The sequence below is a fragment of the Microtus pennsylvanicus genome, chromosome 22 (assembly GCF_037038515.1).
Source record: "Microtus pennsylvanicus isolate mMicPen1 chromosome 22, mMicPen1.hap1, whole genome shotgun sequence".
NCBI lineage: Eukaryota > Metazoa > Chordata > Mammalia > Rodentia > Cricetidae > Microtus > Microtus pennsylvanicus.
This window is the reverse complement of record NC_134600.1, coordinates 25,092,918-25,114,429: the sequence shown is the minus strand read 5'-3', so window position 1 is coordinate 25,114,429 and position 21,512 is coordinate 25,092,918. Positions and strand designations below refer to the sequence as shown.

The 21,512-nt window shown below is 44.3% G+C and overlaps 1 protein-coding gene across 2 annotated transcripts in view; it reads right to left on the bottom strand.

Moving 5' to 3' along the window:
• The window catches only part of Cdk14 (cyclin dependent kinase 14), a 591,789-nt gene that overhangs the window by 488,714 nt on the left and 81,563 nt on the right, over window positions 1-21,512 (bottom strand). For both annotated transcript variants that reach the window (XM_075956305.1, XM_075956306.1), the window contains one exon: window positions 18,887-18,918. Coding sequence is in view for 1 of the 2 variants with exons in the window: in XM_075956306.1 (XP_075812421.1) it covers window positions 18,887-18,918 (32 nt within the window). In the remaining variant the exon portion in view is untranslated. The remainder of the gene's footprint in view (window positions 1-18,886; window positions 18,919-21,512) is intronic.

Below are 21,512 nucleotides of genomic sequence, written 5' to 3'. Positions count from 1 at the left end.
CATGACTTTTTAAACCAGTCACAACCTGGGTCTTTAGGAAAAGGATTGTATTATGAGTTTTTCTACAACTGTCAAGATTGGCAGAAAAAAAAAACACAAGCTAAAAATGATGATCTCTCACACACACACACACTCACACACACCCACTGGCTTTTAAAGAGAACTAGCCCACTAGGAACAGTCATTTTATTTTTAAAAATGTAACCAATTATTCTGAACTGTTGCCAAACGAACAGGAGCAAAACTGCCATTGGTACTGGGTTCCTGGCACACATATCTGGCCTGCACTTTCTAATTAGGTAAGAAAGTCTCCTGGAGGCACAGGCAATAGGATTTATAGTAAGCACTCCAAGTTGGAAGATCAATTTGTATGCAGCACTTTTGTTTTTGTACTTTGGTTCTCAATTAGTCCCACCCCAATGTACTCTTGGCATTAATTTGCAACTTGGAAGTTACAATTCAACAGAAAAGGTAACTCAATCAACATTCAGAGGCAGGAATTTTCAAGGCTCCTTTCCAAAGGCTAACCAAGCAAGCCTCTCTCAGCGCTAGAAGGCTCAGGACTAAGGCATGACTAGATCATGGCTTCCCTCCTCCATTCATGACCCCTTTTACTGGGACAAATTGTTATGTGACCCTGGGTATACGCCTAAAAGAAGTATCGAGTCAAACATTTACTGATACTAAATCATGAGTTTTATCTTAAAACAATTTGGGGGCTAGAGAGACACCATGGCTGCGAGATGTCCCAAAGGACACGGGCTTGGCCCCCAGCATCCATATCCACAACTCACAACCACCTTTAATTCCAATTCCAGGGAATCCGGTGTCGTCTCTGGTCTCTGCAGGCATCTGCATACACATGACAGAACACAGACAAGCAGCCACGCACACATATTCCTCCAATAAAATAAATATTTTGTAAAAAAAAAAAAACTTTTAAAACAAATGTTGGTGCATATGTACGCAGAATTTACCGCTTACTGAAGAGGAGAGTGAGTGTACGCACTACTGAGATGTATGTACCTACTTATTTCTGCATAAAGAAGGAACACCTGATTAACCCTTTAGCACCGCGAGACCTACAGTACCTTCCGCATTCCTCAAAGCTGACCTATCGTTGTTCTACACAGCGCTGAGAACACCATTTCACACACATGCGTGACAGCAAACTGGGGGACCTAAGCTGAGAGTCATTCCAGATCCCAGCCTAATCCCAAGCCAAAGTTCCTCTCTTGGTTTTTCATGAAACTTAAGTCAGCATTTTTTTTTAAAAAAAATCAAACATCCTAATCCAATCCAAAATGATACAAACCTGATACTTAAATGAGAAATGACTTCAAAAATAGTAACCTTGCTTTCTGTAACTAAACCATTGTGTTTATATGAGGCCAGAAAACTACCCGTGTGCAGCTAAAGCCCACTGGTTCAAAGCATGTCATAGCCTTGAATTGTCAGGGGGTGATTTCTTTGTTTTGTTTTGTTTAACTCTTTTACTCTTTGTTCTTTGGGGGCCCACCACCCAGCTCCCAAATAAATACATGAAGAATTATTCTTATAAATGCCCAGTCTTAGCTTGGATTGTTTCTAGCCAACTTTTTTAACTTAAATTAGTCTATCTACCTTTTGTCTCTGGGCTTCTTCCCCTTCTATATACTGTTCTTTATTTGTTATTCTGTGGCTTGCTGTGTAGCTCCTCTCCCTCCCCTTTTCTGTCTCTTCTCCTTTTCTCCTTCTATTCTCTCTGCCTGCCAGGCCCACCTACCCTTGCTCCTGCCTTGCTACTGATCAATCAGGTGTTTTAAACAAGCAAAGTAACATAGCTTCACCAAATTAAACAAATGCAACATAAAAGAACACAACCCATCTTTGCATCATTAAACAAATATTCCACAGCAGAGAAGACTCTAACACATCTTGAACCAATCTTCTCCAGCACTGAATGTGGCCCCGGGCACTGGCAATGCATGGCAGAGTGGTGTGTGGTGCACAACCACGAGTTCAAAACCAAGGCGCAGCAAAGCTGCACGGTGCAACAGGGACAATCTTGGCCAAAAAGGCACTGACCGCATCATACATCTGATGTAGCATTAATTTCTGGTCATGGCATGTTCCAAAATCTATCACCAAATTGTCCACAAGATCCACATACAATAAAAGCAAACTGACTGACACAGGGCCTCAAGACAAAGTTTAAGAAGCTGGGGTCTACATCACCCCTCATTCAGAACCCTCACTGGCTCTGTGCTGTCTACCTACTCTAAGTTTCTTCCTTATCTGTAAAACGAAATTAATGAAAACATTATTGAAAAATTTAAATAAAACACAGAGAGAAAAATAATTAAGGGAAGACTTATCTCATTGCCATAGGCTTACCCGTGGCATTCCGGAGAAAGAAGTGGGGTGGGTGAGAAGAAGGTCCAAATAATACAAGAGCCCTTAAAAGATATCAAAAGTGTTGGCTGGCTGGCCTTTCGGTCTTTTGTCTGCAAGTGCAAAGGACTGTGCTGAACAATCTGGAGAGGGGAATGTCCTGATGGCGAAAGTGGGTGGATTACTCAATTCAGGGATGCAGGAGCCAGGGAACTGGGGAAACGGGGCTTCTGTAGACAGTGACTGTGTTCTAGTGAAAATGTCGGTAAAAACAGAGAACCAGGGATGCAGGGAGATGCTGGAAGGCCTCAAACCAGAAGAAGGAAAGAACAGGAATTATCTTCCTCCCACTCTATTAAGGATGATCAATGCTATCTGTGACATTCTTGTCACCAGGTGCACACCGGAGACGTGACATACGTGAACCACCCATTAGTGGTGCTCACAAAGGCCATAACTCTCATCCACCAAAACCCACCTGGTAGCCAGTGCTCACAGTTAGGGACAGCCAACAGGAGTCACCAAAGGCTGTGTGACTGCAGAAGTTGAGACAGTAACAGTAGGAAGCATCCGTGTGGACTTTACAGTATCGGTTCTCTGGTCTTTAAAATGAGGCAGTTTCTAAAGTAAGACCACTGGTGCCCGTGCTGAAGCTAGGCCGGCACTATGTGGCCCTGAGCCTGTGCCCCTCGATGTGGGGCTCACAAAGCCAAACGCACACCCGTGAGTCTCCAGAAGTGAGAACTCACAAATCCAAACCCACAGCACACGACGGGTGTACAGGGTGCTGCTGGGAAGAGGCAGCGCAGGCTCTGTGCCAGGACCTTTGAAAGGATTTACAAGCTCTAGGTTACCACTCTTCGCAACAACTTCTGGCAGGACAGATAAGGAAAGGGGGCTCCCAGAAGGCTTTGCGGAGTCTGGAGGAAGGTAGGAGGAAGCTCCCACATCTCCTGCTCTAGCTTTGCACCCAGCACTGCTCGCAGAACCTGAGAGGTGGATGCCCACCCATGCAGAGATGAATAATAAATCTCAGAGGAAACTGCCTCACCCAATACACTGCTAAATCTGTGATTCCTGTAGCTATTTACTGCCTTGCAGATTCCCCAAATGACAGTGTATGTCCCAAACACAGTTCATCAGACTTTCTCGTGATTCCAGATAGACATATACACCATGCTGGAATTACAAAACCTTGCAGGCCATACCTGTGGCTTTCGAAACGGATGCATTTGCTGAGATAGATGTACGTGTGTGTCAGATATAGATACATTTGGAAGAACAAGGGTTCCAGCTTAAGAATTTTAAGCACACACAGCTTTCTCCTTTGACATAAATTTTTTAAAAGCCTAGAAACAGCCTCTAATAATGGAACATAATTGGCTTGAAAAGTTTATCCACTGTGCTATGAAATGTGTCTGAAGACCTTCTGTATCCAGAGAGGGTACAACAATCAATGTGTTATGTTCATTAAAACGTTATACCATAAAAACTCATCTGAGACCTATTGAAAATTAATAACTTCCACTAAGAAAAACTAAAACTTCCATCATAAAAAAATAAAAGTATTAATTTCATACAACACTAGAAAAAGAAAATGTTAAGAAAAAACAACTTGTGGATAGCCTGATTATTTAGCTAGGAAACCTCTGAAAAAGACTGGAATCAATAAAGTTAAGTAAAATTACCAATATGCAAAATAAATTAATAAAAATGGATTCTGCCCTTAACTAAGGATTATGTATTAAACAGCATCTCAATAACACCAAGGCAGACTTGTGAGAGCAAATAGTCACTAAGGTTCGAAGAGCAAAGAGCCTTCATGACAAGATCATCTTTATTTTTTTAAACCTCTAAGCTGCTTAACTGTTAAAAATAAGGAGCTGGAGAGGCAGATGAGCAGTAAAGAGTGGAAACTTCTCTTTCAGAGGACCTGAGTTCGGCTCCCAACGCTCGCATTGGGCAGTTGACACCTGTGTGCTATAGCACACAACTGTTACAGCAGTTACACTGCCTGTAACTCCGGCTCTGGGCGATCGGATGCCAACTTCTGGCCTCCAAGGGCACCTGCACTCATGTGCACAGACACACACACACACATGCACGCACACGGGTACACACACACGTGTGCACACACAATTTAAAAGAAAATCAACCCTAAAATACTAATGAATGAAATATTGAAAAAGATGAGTTGTTACTAAGCAGAAACCTTTCTCCCTAAATTTCCAGTATTTGAATGGCATCTGTATATTTTCACCTTTCCATGAGGGATCAGGTGCTTTGTTTTTTATAATGCTAGCATGTCACACTATTAGAATTAATAACAAAAATACACAGAGTTTTCAGATCTTTAGTTCTCCCCGGTTGGTCTTTAACCCAGTGCCTGATCTTTTCATACGTCAACACGGTTATTAAAAATGGGTTTAAAGGCACAAGACATCGTTTGATCCATCATTTGATCGAGACTGGGCAGCAGACAGAGAAACAGAGAAAATGTGGCTTGATTTTATTTCTTCCCCGAAACCCAAGATGCATGAAATTTCAAGAAAAAGAACAGAGCCGGGTCCAGGATGTCCCAGGGGCCACCAGCCTCTGAGTAAAGTGCCTGGTGGAAGTGGAGAGTAGCTTGAACCCTCAAGTGCATGTTAAATTCTTGCCAAACCAACAGCAGGAAGGGCGGGCAAAAACATTCATTTAGAAAGTAAATATTAACTTAATGAGCCTGGTGACTGGAAAACTGATTTCGCTCACTTGAGATTTCCCCTTCCCTACTCCTTCTCAACGAAAAGAGGGGGAGAAATACATCTAAATGGCCCCCAAGAAGAACCTAAAATCAGTCCTCATGTGGGGGCACCCACATCCTCTCAACATAACTTGTGTTTTGTCAAAAGCAGAAGACAACATAAATGACCTGTGTACACTGGAGCCTGTCAGGGTCACAGCAGGGAGCCCAGGCCTGGTTCTAGAAACTGGCATCACAGAACATCTCTCTCTCCTGCCTGAAACATGCCCCTTCTTCCCCAGACTGTTCCCACTGTGCACACCCTAAAAGTACCACATTAGCCTCCATGAGAGGACGGCACTGAAAACACCCCTATCCCGAAGCACCAACCCAGTGCCTGGCACATTAGAGTTCAGGACAGAGAAGCTCAGCAGCCACGAGCTCTACAGTTCTGCCTGGGAGGAGACAGCAGTGTGTGCTTCACCAAAGGCAGGCAGTGTTCAGGACAAAAGAGAAGACTGGCCAACCTATGAAACTGGGGCCGGGGGAAGAGAACAGGGTAGAAAAAAGCAAAGAAAATTTTCAAACGGGTCTATTTCTTTCTTCATGCTACCAGAAAACAAACAAGAAAAATAAAAATAAATAAATAAAAATAATGCAACGTCTCTCCTCTTTGCTTACTGAAGTCTTTCATCTTTCTTTCTAAATGGAAATGTCACAAACTATCGGCTTCTTTTCTCTATAGCTACCCCCTTCACAAAGATTCCAGCTGCCACGATATCAAATAAATATAAAGGCAAAGTCCTCTCATATGCACGAGCTAAGACTCCATGTATATATTCAGGACTTGAAGGAAAATATATTCACTATTAACCATTCTGCCTTGTCCAATGAAGGCAACCTACGCACGCTGTCAAATGTTCCAACACTGCTTCCAGGACCTGACAGTTCCCCTGGCATCTCTCGTCAAGCCTCCTGGCTTGACCCCATCTGGAGATGGTGCAGCTACCTCCCAACAGTTAACCTCCACCGTCTTCAGAGCTCTGCATCACAGACATAAATGTTATCGAATAAAATAACGTTTAAAATTGAAATCTGAAACGGAGCAAATGAGAAGAGAGACCCCTCCGGTTTCAAAATAACTAATCGGTCAAACTCTCTCCGATATCATTTTTATTGGTGTAATTATTTCATGTCCTCGGGCCTTGGTTTCTTTTCAATAGGCTGGGTGGAGCTTGATTCCAAAAACTGTCCTATCGGGGTTGGAGAGAGGGCTCAGTATTTAAGAGCACTTGATGCTCTTGCAGGGGACTTGGGTTTCTTCCCCAGCACCCACATGGCCGCTCACACCTGCAAGTTGCTGCAGTTCCGGTGTACCACCACCCTCTTCTGGCCTCCTTGGCCCCCTGCAGGCACATGGGACATATAAATTCAAGCAAATATTCATACAGATGAACAAATAGATAAATAAATAGGTAAAGCTTTTGTGGTGTTCTGTTTACTGCAAAAAAAAAAAAAAACCACTCAGTCTTTCAAACATTTTTATTGAAAAAACTCGAAGACAGCATATTTGTTCATGTTTTCCCCTCCGATTTCTATCAGATACTCCGCACCTCCTTACTCACAACTTTACATTCTTTCTTCTTCTCTTTCCCTTTAAAATAATCAAAACAAACAAAACTGAAAATCAAAGTCATACTCAGCATCATGGAAACGGCTACTCAAACGCTGGGGTTGCTGCCAAACACAGGCAGTCTCTATGGGAACTCTGTCCTTTACAGCAGTGTGCCGTACATCACCCCGTATCTACGCAGTGTGCCATACATCACCCCGTAGCAAACACAGGCAGTCTCTATGGGAACTCTGTCCTTTACAGCAGTGTGCCGTACATCACCCCGTACCAAACACAGGCAGTCTCTATGGGAACTCTGTCCTTTACAGCAGCGTGCCGTACATCACCCCGTACCTACGCAGTGTTTCTCCTGCAGGGCATCCAGAGAAGATGCTGCTCAGGAGGTGGACTCCAGGCAATGTGGTCAGAGTGATGCGGGGATGCAGGACATCAGCACAATGGCTCAGCCAACAGTGAGGTCACGCAGTCAATGGCAGTCTCGTGTTTGCATCTCCCAGTAACTACTCAGAAATCCGTGGTGTGCTTCGCAAAGTACATGTTTGCTTTTTTCTCGCTATGACTAAAGCACCTTCGGGTGCCCATGTAACACATCATTTAGACAGAGTCATGAGAACCTCCTGGGGAAGTCCCAGACTCAATTAAGGCGTCTGCGCACAGGCCATGTGTTATCAAGCTTTTTGCACACCGGAACCCCAATATCTAATGACCCAAGGATCCTCATTCGTCAGAGACTTAATAGTCTGTCTCTCAAGGAGGAGAGGTGAGGACTAGGGGACATTCTCCATCATAGCCACTCGAGAGCAATCGAAAGCGAGCCAGGGAGCTGAAGACGGAAAACCAACAACGGCCTATAACACAAAAGGATTTATAATCCTAACAAACAAGTTTATCTCATCAATCTTCATTTCTTCTTTATCTGCAATTCATCTAGATTAATGAAAAAATGTTTCCAAGAAAATAAGAAAATTCATTGTATCTGACATAGAATGATTTCCCTTTGCTAAAAATTTCTGCATAACTAGAAACTGACTTAGCTTTTCTTTTGGTTAAGGCTCCTGGAATATTAATTTGGCATCAAACGGTATATCCTGTAGCACTAAGAAAACCCTATGTTCTGAATCAAAACTCAGACATCGCGTTCTAAAATTACGTCATTCTAAAAAGTTCAGACTGTACATGAGTGCAGCAACACCCACCTTCTGTTTCTTCCCAGTACGTCAGCATCAGGTACTTAAAGAAGACCCCTGGCCATTTTCATCACTTGCAGACACTTAAAAGGATACAAAAAGCCCCAGCACCGACTCTGGCTACCTCCAAGCATAGCATCAAGGTTTGAGTAGAGTCAGGCCCTGAGAGGCCTACACCCCAATCCTCATGGGATAGGTAGAGAACTCTCTCCCTTCCCCCTCCCCTCCCAAGAGCCACTGCAGCTTCATAGCCCCCGTGCCATAAAACAGAATAAATAAATACCCAGAGAAAACTAAGTTAGACTCACTGTCTGGCCTTAAAAGAAGAACTAAATTATAGGGACATATTTCAGTTTGTCTCCACCAAAGCATACGCTACGGTTGATAAGATTATGACTGTCACATTCTCACTGGCAAACCCTGGGATGTCGCAAGTTTGTGGTATTATAATTACAACTCTGTCCCCTTCTTTCCCTTCCCAAAGAACCATTAAAATACGCTGAAAGACCGGCATCAATCTGCTATATTTTTTAAAGAAGATGAATTGCACGCTTCAGCCTTTAAACCGACTGGGACACAGAGCTGCGTAACACGTTCGAGGGATAGCAGGACACCGTCCAAACATCACAATATAGACTCCTCACATGTGGAGGTCCTAGGACTGAAAAAGAGCTAATAAGGACATGGAATTGAGCATTCAAACACTCCCTGAGCTCTCCGCCTCTTTCAGTACCTACATGTAATGTTTACATGTTTAAAGCCGAATGTGATATGCAAACTCAGCACTCAGGAAGCTGAAGCAGGAAGAGTACTATGAATCCAGGGCCATCCTAAGCGACACAGCAAATACCATGCTAGCCGGGGCTATACAGTAAGACCTTGACTCAAACAAAACAGAGGAAAAAGCATTTTTATCACTGAGAAGACAAATGTGAACTTTCCTGGAAATACAACTACATATGGTTGAAATATTTTTCTCTCTTTTATCTGCTCATAAAAACCCTAAAAGATTTTTTTTTTTTTTTTTTTTTTGGTTTTTCGAGACAGGGTTTCTCTGTAGCTTTGGAGCCTGTCCTGGAACTCGCTCTGTAGACCAGGCTGGTCTCGAACTCACAGAGATCCACCTGCCTCTGCCTCCCGAGTGCTGGGATTAAAGGCGTGCGCCACCATCGCCCGGCACCCTAAAAGATTTTTTTTTAATATTTATTTATTATGTATACAATATTCTGTGTGTATGCCTGCAGGCCAGAAGAGGGCACCAGACCCCATTACAGATGGTTGTGAGCCACCATGTGGTTGCTGGGAATTGAACTCAGGACCTTTGGAAGAGCAGGCAATGCTCTTAACCTCTGAGCTATCTCTCCAGCCCCCACCCTAAAAGATTTTTAATACATTCTTTCTATACATAAATAAATATGTGTATATGACTTAATATTGTACAATTTGGACTAGGTATTTTAAAAGTATATGAAGGGCTGGAGAGATGACTCACCAGCTAGGAACACCAGTTGCTCTTCCAGCAGACTTGGATTTAATTCCCAGCACCCACATGGCGACTCACAACTGTCTATAACTCCAGTTTCAGGGACTCCAGCACCGCCTTATTCTGGCCTCTCTGGGCACCAGACATACACATGTTATACATGCATACATGAAGGCAAACACTCATACTCACAAAATAATAAAACAAATTTTAAACAATAAAAATATATGAAGAAAACTATCTCCTTATTTTAAAAATTACTGTGTAATAAATACCACTGTCATTAATTCACATCATTGGGAAAAACATTTTAAGAAAACCCCTAGGCTTAGGTGCTCTAAAAAGAAGTAGTTAACAAAGTAGCTAATAAAACTCAATATTAAGAAAAAACAAATGCTAAAGCTAAATAACAGATAAAAATAATGAGAAATAACTATATATTAAAAATAAAAAAAAATAAAACAGACTCACCAGGGGGAATGTATTGCTTTTATTGTTGTCATAAAATGTTGAAAATGCTCATTTAAGAAACTTAAAAATATCAATATGGCCTTAAAAAAGAAATTTGTAAAATAAGCCTGCTGGTTCAAATGGTGTGTGATTCTATCTTCAGAAATGTGAAGCATTGAGAATAAGAATAAACACATTTGTTTTCGTTTTAGAAATCAAATGTAGACCACAGATTCAAGACCTGAGAAATTCCTGAGACTCCTCACCCTTGACTGGTGACCATCATGTTTGCCGCTATGAGATTACACAGACACTCAATACTCCATAAATGGGTGTTTCAAACACCACCTGCTGAAGAAATACGCAAGTACGTATGCAACGCGGAAACTCTTCCAGTGTCAAAGGCCAGCTTTCCACGCACGCAGCTGAGGTAGGCAGGAGGGGAGCACTCACCCTGAAGGCAGGAGGGGAGCACTCACTCACCCTCTCAGAGACACAGCTGCGGGCAGAATGGTGATGCTCAAGGCAGCGACATGATGCTGCTTGGGCTTTCGATGCCTGTTAGCTCTCTTGTCTTCTCCAAAATGAAGGTGACTAACTCCCCCAAATGTCATACATTTTGGCATTTCATGGCATGTTCTTCCCCTCTGACTCGGTACAGCGCTACTCAGACATTCCAGCAACTGGCCGGGACGAGACATAATTATGGTAATTATGTCTACCATAATTAGGGAGATGGCATTTGATCTGATCAAACATTTTTAGAATAGAAATCCAAAAAAGACAGAAAGTTTTAAGCATGCAAAATTTAAACTAAATTTCCCACAAGAGAATTAAGGAGAATTGAGGCTCTTTTTGAGAATGATGCAGGATGATATACTTGGAATACAATGACTTCTAGACTTCTGCTATAATCAAACAATAGTTCGTAGGTTCCTGTGCGTCTCAGCTAGGCTTACCATTGCTGTGACAAAACACCATGACCAAAGGAACTTGAGGAAGGAAAGGTTTATTGACTTATGCTTCCACATCACTAGAGGAATTCAGGACAGGAACTGGAGCCAGGAGCTCATGCAGAGGTCATGCAGGAGCCCTACTTATTATCTTGCTATTTATGGATTGCTTTCTTATAGTACCCAGAACTCCCAGCCCAGGGATGGCACCACCCACAATGTCTAGGCCATCCCCCATGAATCACTGATTAAGAAAAGTCCCTACAATCTGACCTGCAGCCTGATCTTATAGAGGCATTTTTCTTAGTTGGGGTTCCCTCCTCGCTGATAACCCTCACTTGGGTCAAGCTGAGTTAAAACTAGCCAGCACACTGCGATCCACAGCATCTAAGGTGAAAATGTACTGCTGGGATTGGGGTAATAAAAAGCTGAACAGCCAACAGCTAGGCAGGAGGAGATCACCACAGGAAGAAGTCCATGAGACCTGGAGAGAGCTGGAGATACAGAAAGAAAGAAGGTAAAAAGCCATGTGGCTAAACCTAGATTGATATACTTGGGGTTAATTTCAGTTCTAAGAGCTAGTGGGACAAGCCTAAGCTAAGGCCAAGTTTTCATAATTCACAAGAAGTCTCCCTGTCATTATCTGTGAACTGGTGGCCCAAAGGAAAACCAGTCTACACAGGCATGATCACAGAGAAAAAAACAAGATAATGCAGAATATTCCTATAAAACAGAACAAGACTGGAAAACGCCAGGAGAGGCTGCCTGATAAACAACTCAACATCTACCTCTCTGAGTCCGACTAGACGGAGGCCAGGGGAAGCGCATATCCAAAGCCTGACACAAAACAGGCTGCCATAAACACCAGATGCATGAGTCTTTCCAGAGGGGACATTTGGGCAAGGCTGAAATGGAGGAACGGCGGAGTCGTGGGAGCAAAGAGGAGCTGAGATAAAGCAGGTGGCAGTGACAGCACGGAACTGACGCGGCGGCAGAGGCGATGACAACGAGGGCACCAGGACAGGGATAAATGGCCGCCAGGCACCGCGAGGCAGGAATGGAACTGACTGTGAAAAAAGCCTTGAAAGTCAAGCCAGGAAAGTGAACTTGAAGTTGCGGCTGACAAAGACCTTTAAAGGTGGGGGTATAAGGACACAATTTGTACTGGAGATCTTACATCGGGCTGGAACAGGAAGGAAGCCACGGACAGGATAGTCAGTCAGAAGACAACCACAAGGCCAGGCAAGAGATGCTGAAACTGTGCGTCCGAATTAGTGGTGGGAAGCAAGGGAACTGAGGGAAGAGAGCCAAGTCAGTGCTTGCATGAGGGGTTGGAGAGCTTACGGCTCCCAGCCTGGAAATCACACAGCTGGGAAAGCCAGTTTCTAAGTTACGGAAAAGAGAAAGTGTAGGGTTGGGGACCACAGGAATTACTAATATTTTGTGTGCACCGAGACCAGGATGGCTGGAGAATACAAAGGCAGAAACATCTAACTGTGTAGCTGGATATCCAGCGCAGAGTTTGGAACAGGAAGCTGAGCCAGACACTCTGGTGTGACTATAATAGCGGGGTAGCCAAAAGCAAGGCACAGACGAGACACTCAATGAGAAAGAGCATGAGAAATGATCTCAGAGGCTCCTGTTACAAAAGAAAAGAGAGCTAGAGAAGCACGGTCAGAGCCTGGGCAAAAGGGCTAGGAAAGGGGGTGACAGAAAAGACAGAGTGGGAGACGTGGGCTGGGGGAGAGGAGAGAAAGTGGCCTGAAGCAGGAGAAACAGAACACAGAGAGTCCTCTGAAGTCCAGGCTGGTGGAGGAGGCGTCTGTGGGAAGGCAGTGAAGATCCGAACAAGACTGAGTACTCGAAGAAAAGGAAGGCTGCGACTGTTGATCTCTGGCCACTAAAAACTCACAGGTCTAAGCTTTGACTCTATTATTTCTGAAGTGACCTTATTTAGGAAGGAGGAAAAAGGATTGTTGATACTATAACTACATTAAGAGGAGGCTACCCTGGAGCTGATCAGGCACCTGAGGAATCTGAAAGATGCCCGGATTTTTTTGTGTGGGGGTGTGTGGGGGGGGGGATGAAAAAGTTAGTGCCAGTGCTTGCTATGCAGAGGTAGAAGGATCCTGAATCCAAGGATAGGTTACATAGTAAATCCCAGTGGAAGGAAGAAGGGAGAGAGAGACTGAAGGACGGAGGAGGGAGGGGGAGAGAAACAAACACTCTGGGGGAAGATGACATAAAGAAACCAGAAGAATCCAGCATCCACAAGCCAACGAGAGGGAGCTAAGGAGAGCTCCTTCTCTCACAGCTTGTAGAAGGCACTAACTTGGTCAACATCCTGATTTCAGACTTCTAATCGCCAGAAACGTGTGTTGTTGAAGCCACCCGATTTGCCTCACTTTGCTCCGAGAGCCCTAGGAAATGACTCCAGAGTGAAGGACATCTAGGGACAAGGAGCAGGGCTGAGGGGAGTGGGAAGGTCAGCGACACAGCTACGCGGACAAAGGGCTGGCTGCTCGGCTGCTTGAGGTTGCAGCAATAGCAGGGAACTGACAGATGTATTTGCAGAGGGATTTCCTCAAGCAGTCCCTGGCAGCCACGAGGTGAGAGGAGAAGACAGGTCAAAACCCACGCTCAGAGCGATTACAAATGACAGACAAAGGGGCACACCACTGATAACACTGTCAGGAGACAGAGATGCCCAGGGTGAGAGGAAACAAGGAAAGGCAACGGGCAGAGCTGCATCAGTGGGATTGGTGCCAGCAAGAACAGGGGAGAACCGCAAAAACGCAGGAATGAGCAGGAAGGACTGGCCCACTTCCTCTGGAAGCTAGGTGAGCAGGAGGTGGCTTGGCGCTCCAGGCGGTGAGTGTGGACTGCCCAGTGCCAGCTGTGGACCCACAGACCCTGGGAGGCCATGACAGGGAGAGCTACAACGACTGGAGAACAGTGCAGGAGCACCCCCGCACCCCAGAGCGCTGTTCTCATGGAGTCAGTTACGGCTGCAGCTATTATCTCGAGCATTGTGTCTTTATATGAGTAACAGGGACCATGCTCTAGACTGGAAGTTAAAGGTGTACACTGTCCCCATCTATCCCCAAGAATTATTACAGTCAATATAGATTGTAAGGCGGTCTCTAAAATAGACTTCTGGGTACTCACAGATGAGATTTTAAAAATGAAGATTTTTATATATTTTGTATACATTTCCCTTGGATTTCAAGGGTGAAATAGGTGAAAAATATCAACGTCAGTCCTGGGAGCTCCTCTGGGTTACAAACGTAACAGAAGCAGACACGGTGAGAAGGCTCAGACACTGTGAGGTTTTTCACCACAAAAGAAGAGATGAATTATTTGGATGGGAATACCATCTTCTTTTTTTTTTTTTTTTTTTTTGAGACAGGGTTTCTCTGTGGCTTTGGAGCCTGTCCTGGAACTAGCTCTTGTAGACCAGGCTGGTCTATAACTCACAGATATCCGCCTGCCTCTGCCTCCCGAGTGCTGGGATTAAAGGCGTGCGCCACCATCGCCCGGCGGGAATACCATCTTCAAAATGAAGCGCTTCACACCTCAAAGATCTATCTCAAGCATTCAAGTTTCTGTACTTCCCATCCATAAGCCAAGGAGGGGCAGCATTTTGCAGCAGGACAAAACAGAACTACACAGCTTTTCTCATTAATCAATAACAACTCATGAACTGCTGTAACTTCGGAAGTTTCCAATCCTTTCTATGTGAATTCACTCACGTTTACTGAAGCTTTTGTCTCCAACATGCAAGACTTTGTATATGTTAGTTTTGCATACAATCATTAAATATAAACAATGCATACAATTATTGAACAATATTAGTGAACAATAATAATTGTATTCTCTTATCTTTTGTATATTAGGCATCATAATTCGTCAAAAGAAAATCATTAAACATAAAACTGAGATTCCGTATGAAGGCATGGTGTAGGTTCACCAAGACATTCCAAAGTTCTACAGACTCTCCCACACTGACTGACAGGTCATCACAGTGTCACCGCCAGGCCCCATAGAAACAATGGCATAAGAAACCAGCTTTCTTTTATCTTCTTTCTAGTTGATTTGTTCCCCTAGTATGCACCTATCTAGTTCCTTCGTTTTAGCCATGTATCGCACCAAACCCCGCGGATCCAAACTTCCGTTGGTTGTGGAAGTAAGCTTAAAACTTGAAGGGGGAAGAAAGTTTCTGGAAATCCTAAAACTGGTTAGTTCATTCAAAACTTATAGATGCGGGGCTGGAGAGATGGCTCAGTGGTTAAGAGCATTGCCTGCTCTTCCAAAGGTCCTGAGTTCAATTCCCAGCAACCACATGGTGGCTCACAACCATCTGTAATGAGGTATAGCGCCCTCTTCTGACCTGCAGACATACACACAGACTATTGTATACATAATAAATAAATAAATATTTAGCCGGGCGGTGGTGGCGCACGCCTTTAATCCCAGCACTCGGGAGGCAGAGGCAGGCGGATCTCTGTGAGTTCGAGACCAGCCTGGTCTACAGAGCTAGTTCCAGGACAGGCTCCAAAGCCACAGAGAAACCCTGTCTCGAAAAACCAAAAAAAAAAAAAAAAAAAACTTATAGATTCAGCTCACAGTTCATAAAGTGGCTACCATTTTACTCAGGGTCCAAATAAACGCACAACGAAGGAAGGGCTGAGGACCATCCTGAAAATTTCCCGTCTCCAACTACGAGGGGTTTCAGCCACACCCACTACCTATCAACACAAACGTCTGAAGTCCTCAACGCTTAACTGCAAGCTAGTCACATGTAAACACACACTCACACATACACACACACATAAATACACACACACATGATCTACTTTACATAATTCCTGAATACAATTTCATGCTGTTTTGAAAATCAGCAGAGTATCACAGTCAGAGAATAAATAACTAAAGCATATTTTTTTTTCTCTCCATCGTTCAAGGTCAAACATTCCCACGCGCCGGAAAGGAATCTTCACACTAATCTCGGAGTAGCACCCACACTCCTGTGGCCAGGCACTCTCTGGCGCTCCCTCTGATAAGGAGCCTGAAGCTCGTAAACTCCGAGCGAGGAGAGAGCAGCCACACCTTGCCGCATAGCTGAGATACTGACCCAGCCCTCCAGCTGCCGGACTCCAGACTCAAATGAATTCCAGGAGACTATAGAGACCGGATTCCAACAGGAGGCCAACAGGAGGCGAGGTAAACAGCCAGGAACCCACACATTCAAGAAAACTTCTACTAGACAATCTGAAAATGATCCTCAAAAAAACGGTTACTCCCCATCTATATGAGCACCTACCCAGCTCCTCTTAGATTCCAGTAGACTTTTTAAAATTATTTATTTTATTCTTTATATACATTGGTGGTCTTGCCTGCATGTGTGTCTGTGTGAAGGTGTCAGAACTCCTGGAGTTGCAATTACAGACAATGGTGAGCTTCCATGTGGGTTCTGGGAATTGAGCCAGGGCCATCTCTCTACTTCCTCCACATGAAAGTCCCCGGCGGAGGTAACTTTGCTCCTAGAGCCCAGAGCACTTTTGAAGAGTGCAGTCTAACTGTTGGTTTACAAATGAGAAGACCAAGACTAAGACTACATTAAGAACTTGCCTGAGTAGCTAAGCAGTGGCCGAGAGAAGCCTTGACGTCTCAGCTCATCCCTCTGCTTCTGCAGCAGACAGTCGCTCACTCTAACGCACCCTTACTGAATGGGAGCCGCATGCAGTGTGCCCAAGGGTGACAAGGGTGAGCGTGCCATCCACTTGGAGAGGATAAAAAATGGTGGGTTTTAAATAGTGCTCTCACCATCTTAATCTGAAAATCATTACACAGTCTTAACATGAAATTTTAGTGGTATATCTGAAATGAAATCTCCTCCATAAGCCTTAATTTTTAATTGAAATCTTCCATCGCCCCTGGAGCTCTTCCAACTAAAGAGGGTAGATCACCACAGTTAGCACATCAATGAAGATGCCCTTGGTGACAGCAGCAGAGACGATCCACACTCGGCCAGTTCCAGCACGCCAGACAGTCTTCTAAGAGCTTTATATACATTAGTTTATGTAATCCACTCAAGCCGTCTGAAAGGAAGCTGGCAGCATTGTGCAGACCTGTGCAGAAAGGAGCGGTCGCTCAGCTGCAGGTGTACTAGCATCGGCCCCCGGGCATGCCTGCATCACCGCTGCCCTCCTAGATGAAGACCCTATGCTTTCCTTAACGAGCCGAAAATTACTCCGGCCCTCTGCGTCGTAATGTGCTCAGCTGTGAAATGCCGAAATGCCAGGATGGGGAAGTAATGATTTCTGCCACTCCTCTGGGTCTAGCATTCTATGACTTTCTGATTAACAATGTTAAAAAAGAAAAAACAAACAAACCTCTGTGCCGTGAAAAAAGGAAAATACTGTGTGGGAGCTGGTGATGATTTTGTCCCAAACGGCAGAAGTTTCAGAATAAGATTACAGGAGTATTTGCAGCTGTGACATCCTTATACACTCCTCTGTCCAGACTCTCGTTTATGCGCTTGTACAAATGTACGTGCGGCTGTGAGACAGACTAACACCACACCAGAAAGGAGGTTTGTTTGTTTGTTTTGTTTGTTTGTTTTGTTTTCTAATTCCGCACACTGAAGGGAGGAGCCTATGAGGATGTGGAGAAATACGCCGTGGCTTAAAGGAGAAAAGGGGTATAATAATGGGTTGTGGTTTTAAAACCTGGAGGAAAAAGCAAGAATATTCAACAGTGGTTATATCGGGAGAGCAGGACTGAAGAGTTTTAGCCTCCTCTCTTTCCTGAAGTCTCTCTTTATGGAGACTTAAATTACTCCCATAAATTACAGGGGAGGCTTTTCTTTATAAAGAAAGAAAAGGTGCCCAATAGTCTCACTCTGACTCCTGAATAAATACTCCCTTGAAAACAGATATCTCAGTAACGAAACGGTAGAAATTCCAGAAATACAGGTTTAGGGGAAACTAGTAATATCTATTAGGATGAAAAAGGAAAATTTCTTCTCTTCCTTCAAGACTAGAGGAATTAATCTCAGGAGGACGGTCCAGGAACGCTGTCTGGGAAAGTTGTTTTGGACTCCAGTAACCCGCTTTATTGAGCGCGGCCCAGGAAAGTCGGAACAGGTGCAGCGATGAAGCAACAGATCATGAGAGCCAAATGGCGCTGGCCCCGTCCAGAAATCCTGGCCTGCAGCAGGCTCGCCCTGAGTGGCCCTTCCCGTAGAACAGGACCAGCACGTGGCCAAAGGGACATTCCCTGAGCACATATGTCCTTGCCTCACTACAGTGGAGGGGGGAGGATTGCCAGCACCTTTCATGGAATCTGAGCGTGTTTAACAATCCATGCCAACCACTCTATGCATTCATGAGGCTGTGGGGGAAGCACGAGGTGTAGAAACCTCTCTGTTTCCATGTAACTACACACAATGGACACGGCACAGCCCGTTCATAACATCCCCGTGACTGGCCTTACATGTGTCCCATGAAATATTTCCCTCGACGACGCCCTGGAAACAGTAACAACAGCTCAGGAAAGCACAATTTTAAAATCCTATTCAGAATGCTTTGTTACCTAGGCACGTAGGCATTTTCTTTACCACTTTGTAGCGAGTGAAGAGAGACCCAGCTGATCCAGAAAGAACAGAACAGAAAACTGGAACAGAAAAAGTCACCTCCTCCTTTGGGAGCCTTGCAGACAATCTGCGGCATCGGCACATCACGCCCTGATTCAGCAAGGTCTGCAGAGGAGCCTTACTGCCCGACTTACCCACAGCTCTGGACTGGCCCCACACAGGCTACACCATTAGCGGGAAGGCAGCATCACAAAGGCCGCATGTGTCTTTTGTTTACTGATTCAGACACACCTCTGGTGATTACGACAACATTCAAACGACTATTTGAGATTGGAGACTAACATGGGGTAACAAAAGAAACAAATGTTGTCTCTCGTTACTTATGGGTGTTTTCCGGTTTCTTAAGTTATCTTTCCTGTTTCTAAGCACGAAGTTGGCCCCTAGGACCTATCCACCTTTGCGTGAGAGGAAGAGATTCGGCCTACCTCGTCAAAGGCGCTGTCATCTTTCTTCAGAGCTAAAAAAGAAAGAGAAAGGAGACTGTTATTGTGATGCCTCCCAAAGAGAATCTAAGTCCCGGGAAAGAGAAACGGGGTGCAGGACAGCGTTTTCATCACAGAAAGCAAAACTGTGCCCCTGCCTGAGTAACGGTGCCATGATATAAATACAAGAACTGCAAGCGAGGGCGGGAACAGCGCAGCAAGCGTCTGTGAAAGACTTTTCATAAATATGTAAATGAAGCATTCCTGGAAATAAGGAAGAGAAGCCCCCATGACTTTCACTACCGCTTCTGCGGCAGAACACGCTTTAATGGAAGCATAAGAGGAACACAAAGTAATCTCAAACAAATTTCCTCTGCCGCACCTGGTGTTTCCTCCTGTGCACTGTGTGGACCTCCCACGCCACTTGTGAGGATGACAAACACTCCGCACAGTGTCAAAGTGATATTTTAATGCAAAGGAAAGTTTGTGCGTGGTAATTACAAAAAAAACAGGCATTATCAAATGAGCACTGTGTGGGATAGGAGACATAATTCAAATTTTAACATGATGAATTTTTTGAAAATGTTTTACAGAAACTAACAAATACCTCAGATTTATCTTCTATACACTTAACCTTGGAAATGAAATGACTCCAAAGAAAAAGAAAATAATACAACATGTAGTTGTCAAATACTGGTTAATTAAGTCCTGTAGCTACAACGTTTCATAGAGATGAAAAAGCACAAAATAGCTCCTTTCTCTGAAACTACCAGTTGCAGAAATGTTTCATATCTACAACATCCTGCCTAGGTGTTTACAGGCCTATACTGGATGGTCCTAGCCTGGATGAAAAGGCTTCGGTATCCATGGCTTGAAAGGTCGTGCTCTGATAAAAGCAATGAGAAGCAAATTATTCTGGCAATTAAGTCCTGAGAAATTAGTAAGTCTAAGCAGAAACTCCTTAGCAAAAAGTTATATACTCTAGCTATGTGGTGTCCGGTGTGGTGTGCTGCCATGCGATTTTTGAGACAAGGTCTCAGTTCAGCCTGGAACTAGCAGCAATCCTCCTGCTTCAGCTTCCCAAGTGCTGGGATTACAGGCTTGAGCCACCATGCCTGGCTTTCTAGCAATCTTGAATCTTTCGAGCAATCTTGATCTTGCTCTGCTTTAGATCATAAATTCGTCTTTGTAAAAGGTCCAGAAGAATGTAGCCGTGGTGCTCAGCCAGCAGGTGCAGGCTGACCAAGGCAGCTAAGACACTTTTAGTTCTTAGTCTTCCCTTCCAGCCGAAAACACACTGCCCGCCTTCATCACTAGGTAACGAGCTGCCATGAATTAAAATGAAACGAGGGTCCTTGTCCCGGCCTCAGTGGCTGCTCCTGAAATCGGCCACATGCATATTTTCACCTCAGATTTGTCACCTTACACTAAACCTGAACGAGGGAAAGGAAGAAGGCCCTAGCTCACTCTACTGGCTAATCTTCACCAGAATGTAACTCCTAATCTCAAAACTCTCAAGCCCAGCCAGCAAAGGTGAGTCTTTCAACTAATATGCTTCTCTGGCGAGGCCATTACCAAACATTAGTGACGTAAATATAAACAAATTTCTCCACTTTTCAAAAGGATGAGTATTTTAGACTAGCACTGCCTTCAGACACGAAGTACCATACGAGCACATAATTACAGCTCCGGCTCATCCATCAATCAGTTAGCAAGAGGGAAGAAGCCACGTGATGAACCTTGCAGACGCGTGACTCAGAAGACAAACTTTCGAAAATATTTTATCTACTGTGGCCACTGCAAAAGTGCTGGAAGTTTAGACACCTGTCTTCTCAAGCAAAGATGTCCTGCAGCCGACGCTGTCCCACCGGGGTTGGAAAACAAGGAGTGAAGGCGAGAAAAGAATGAAGTGGGGTGAGGGGTTCTCAAACATTCACACCGGCCCACTGCTCCCTTCTTAGTTCTGACAGCTTCCCACCATCCTTAACTATAAAGGGTGGGTCTAAGATTAGACAGAAAAGGGGGGAATAAAGAAAAAATTATAGGTGTATTTGATAAGCAACAAAGGTCTCTCTGCTGAATGATACGGTCAGGCCCTGTGTGCCACAGGGAAGAACAGATTTAGACTCAATAGATACCTTACATTATTAGATTAACACCTGACACAGTTTTCTCTACATATTGCATCCTTGCCCTAAAAAGCAGTTAATAGTAAAACAAAGACCACGATGTCCTTGCCAGATAGCTATCAAGTCACTGATGATAAACTCTGACCTACACATGCACATAACATCTTGTTATTGATTACATTCTCTGATTGTCATTAATCATTTATGTAAATGTAAAACCACAATTGTCCTCAAGGATATCATGGGACAACAGGCAGATTGTGCTACCCTGGCTTAACAAAAGGATAAATAGGAAGTCATTTAATATGATCAGACAGTCTATCTGGTCCTCAGTTCAGACACAGCTCCTAAAAGACTTCCCGCTCCTCCCCAAGCACAGAGGCAAGATTCTGCGGTGTCCTCCACTGGCGGGTTCGCTAACCTGCACTACAGAATTTCCCACTGAATGGTGGGACTGCCCATTCACTAGCCTGTCTTCCAGCCACACTGTTCACTAACTG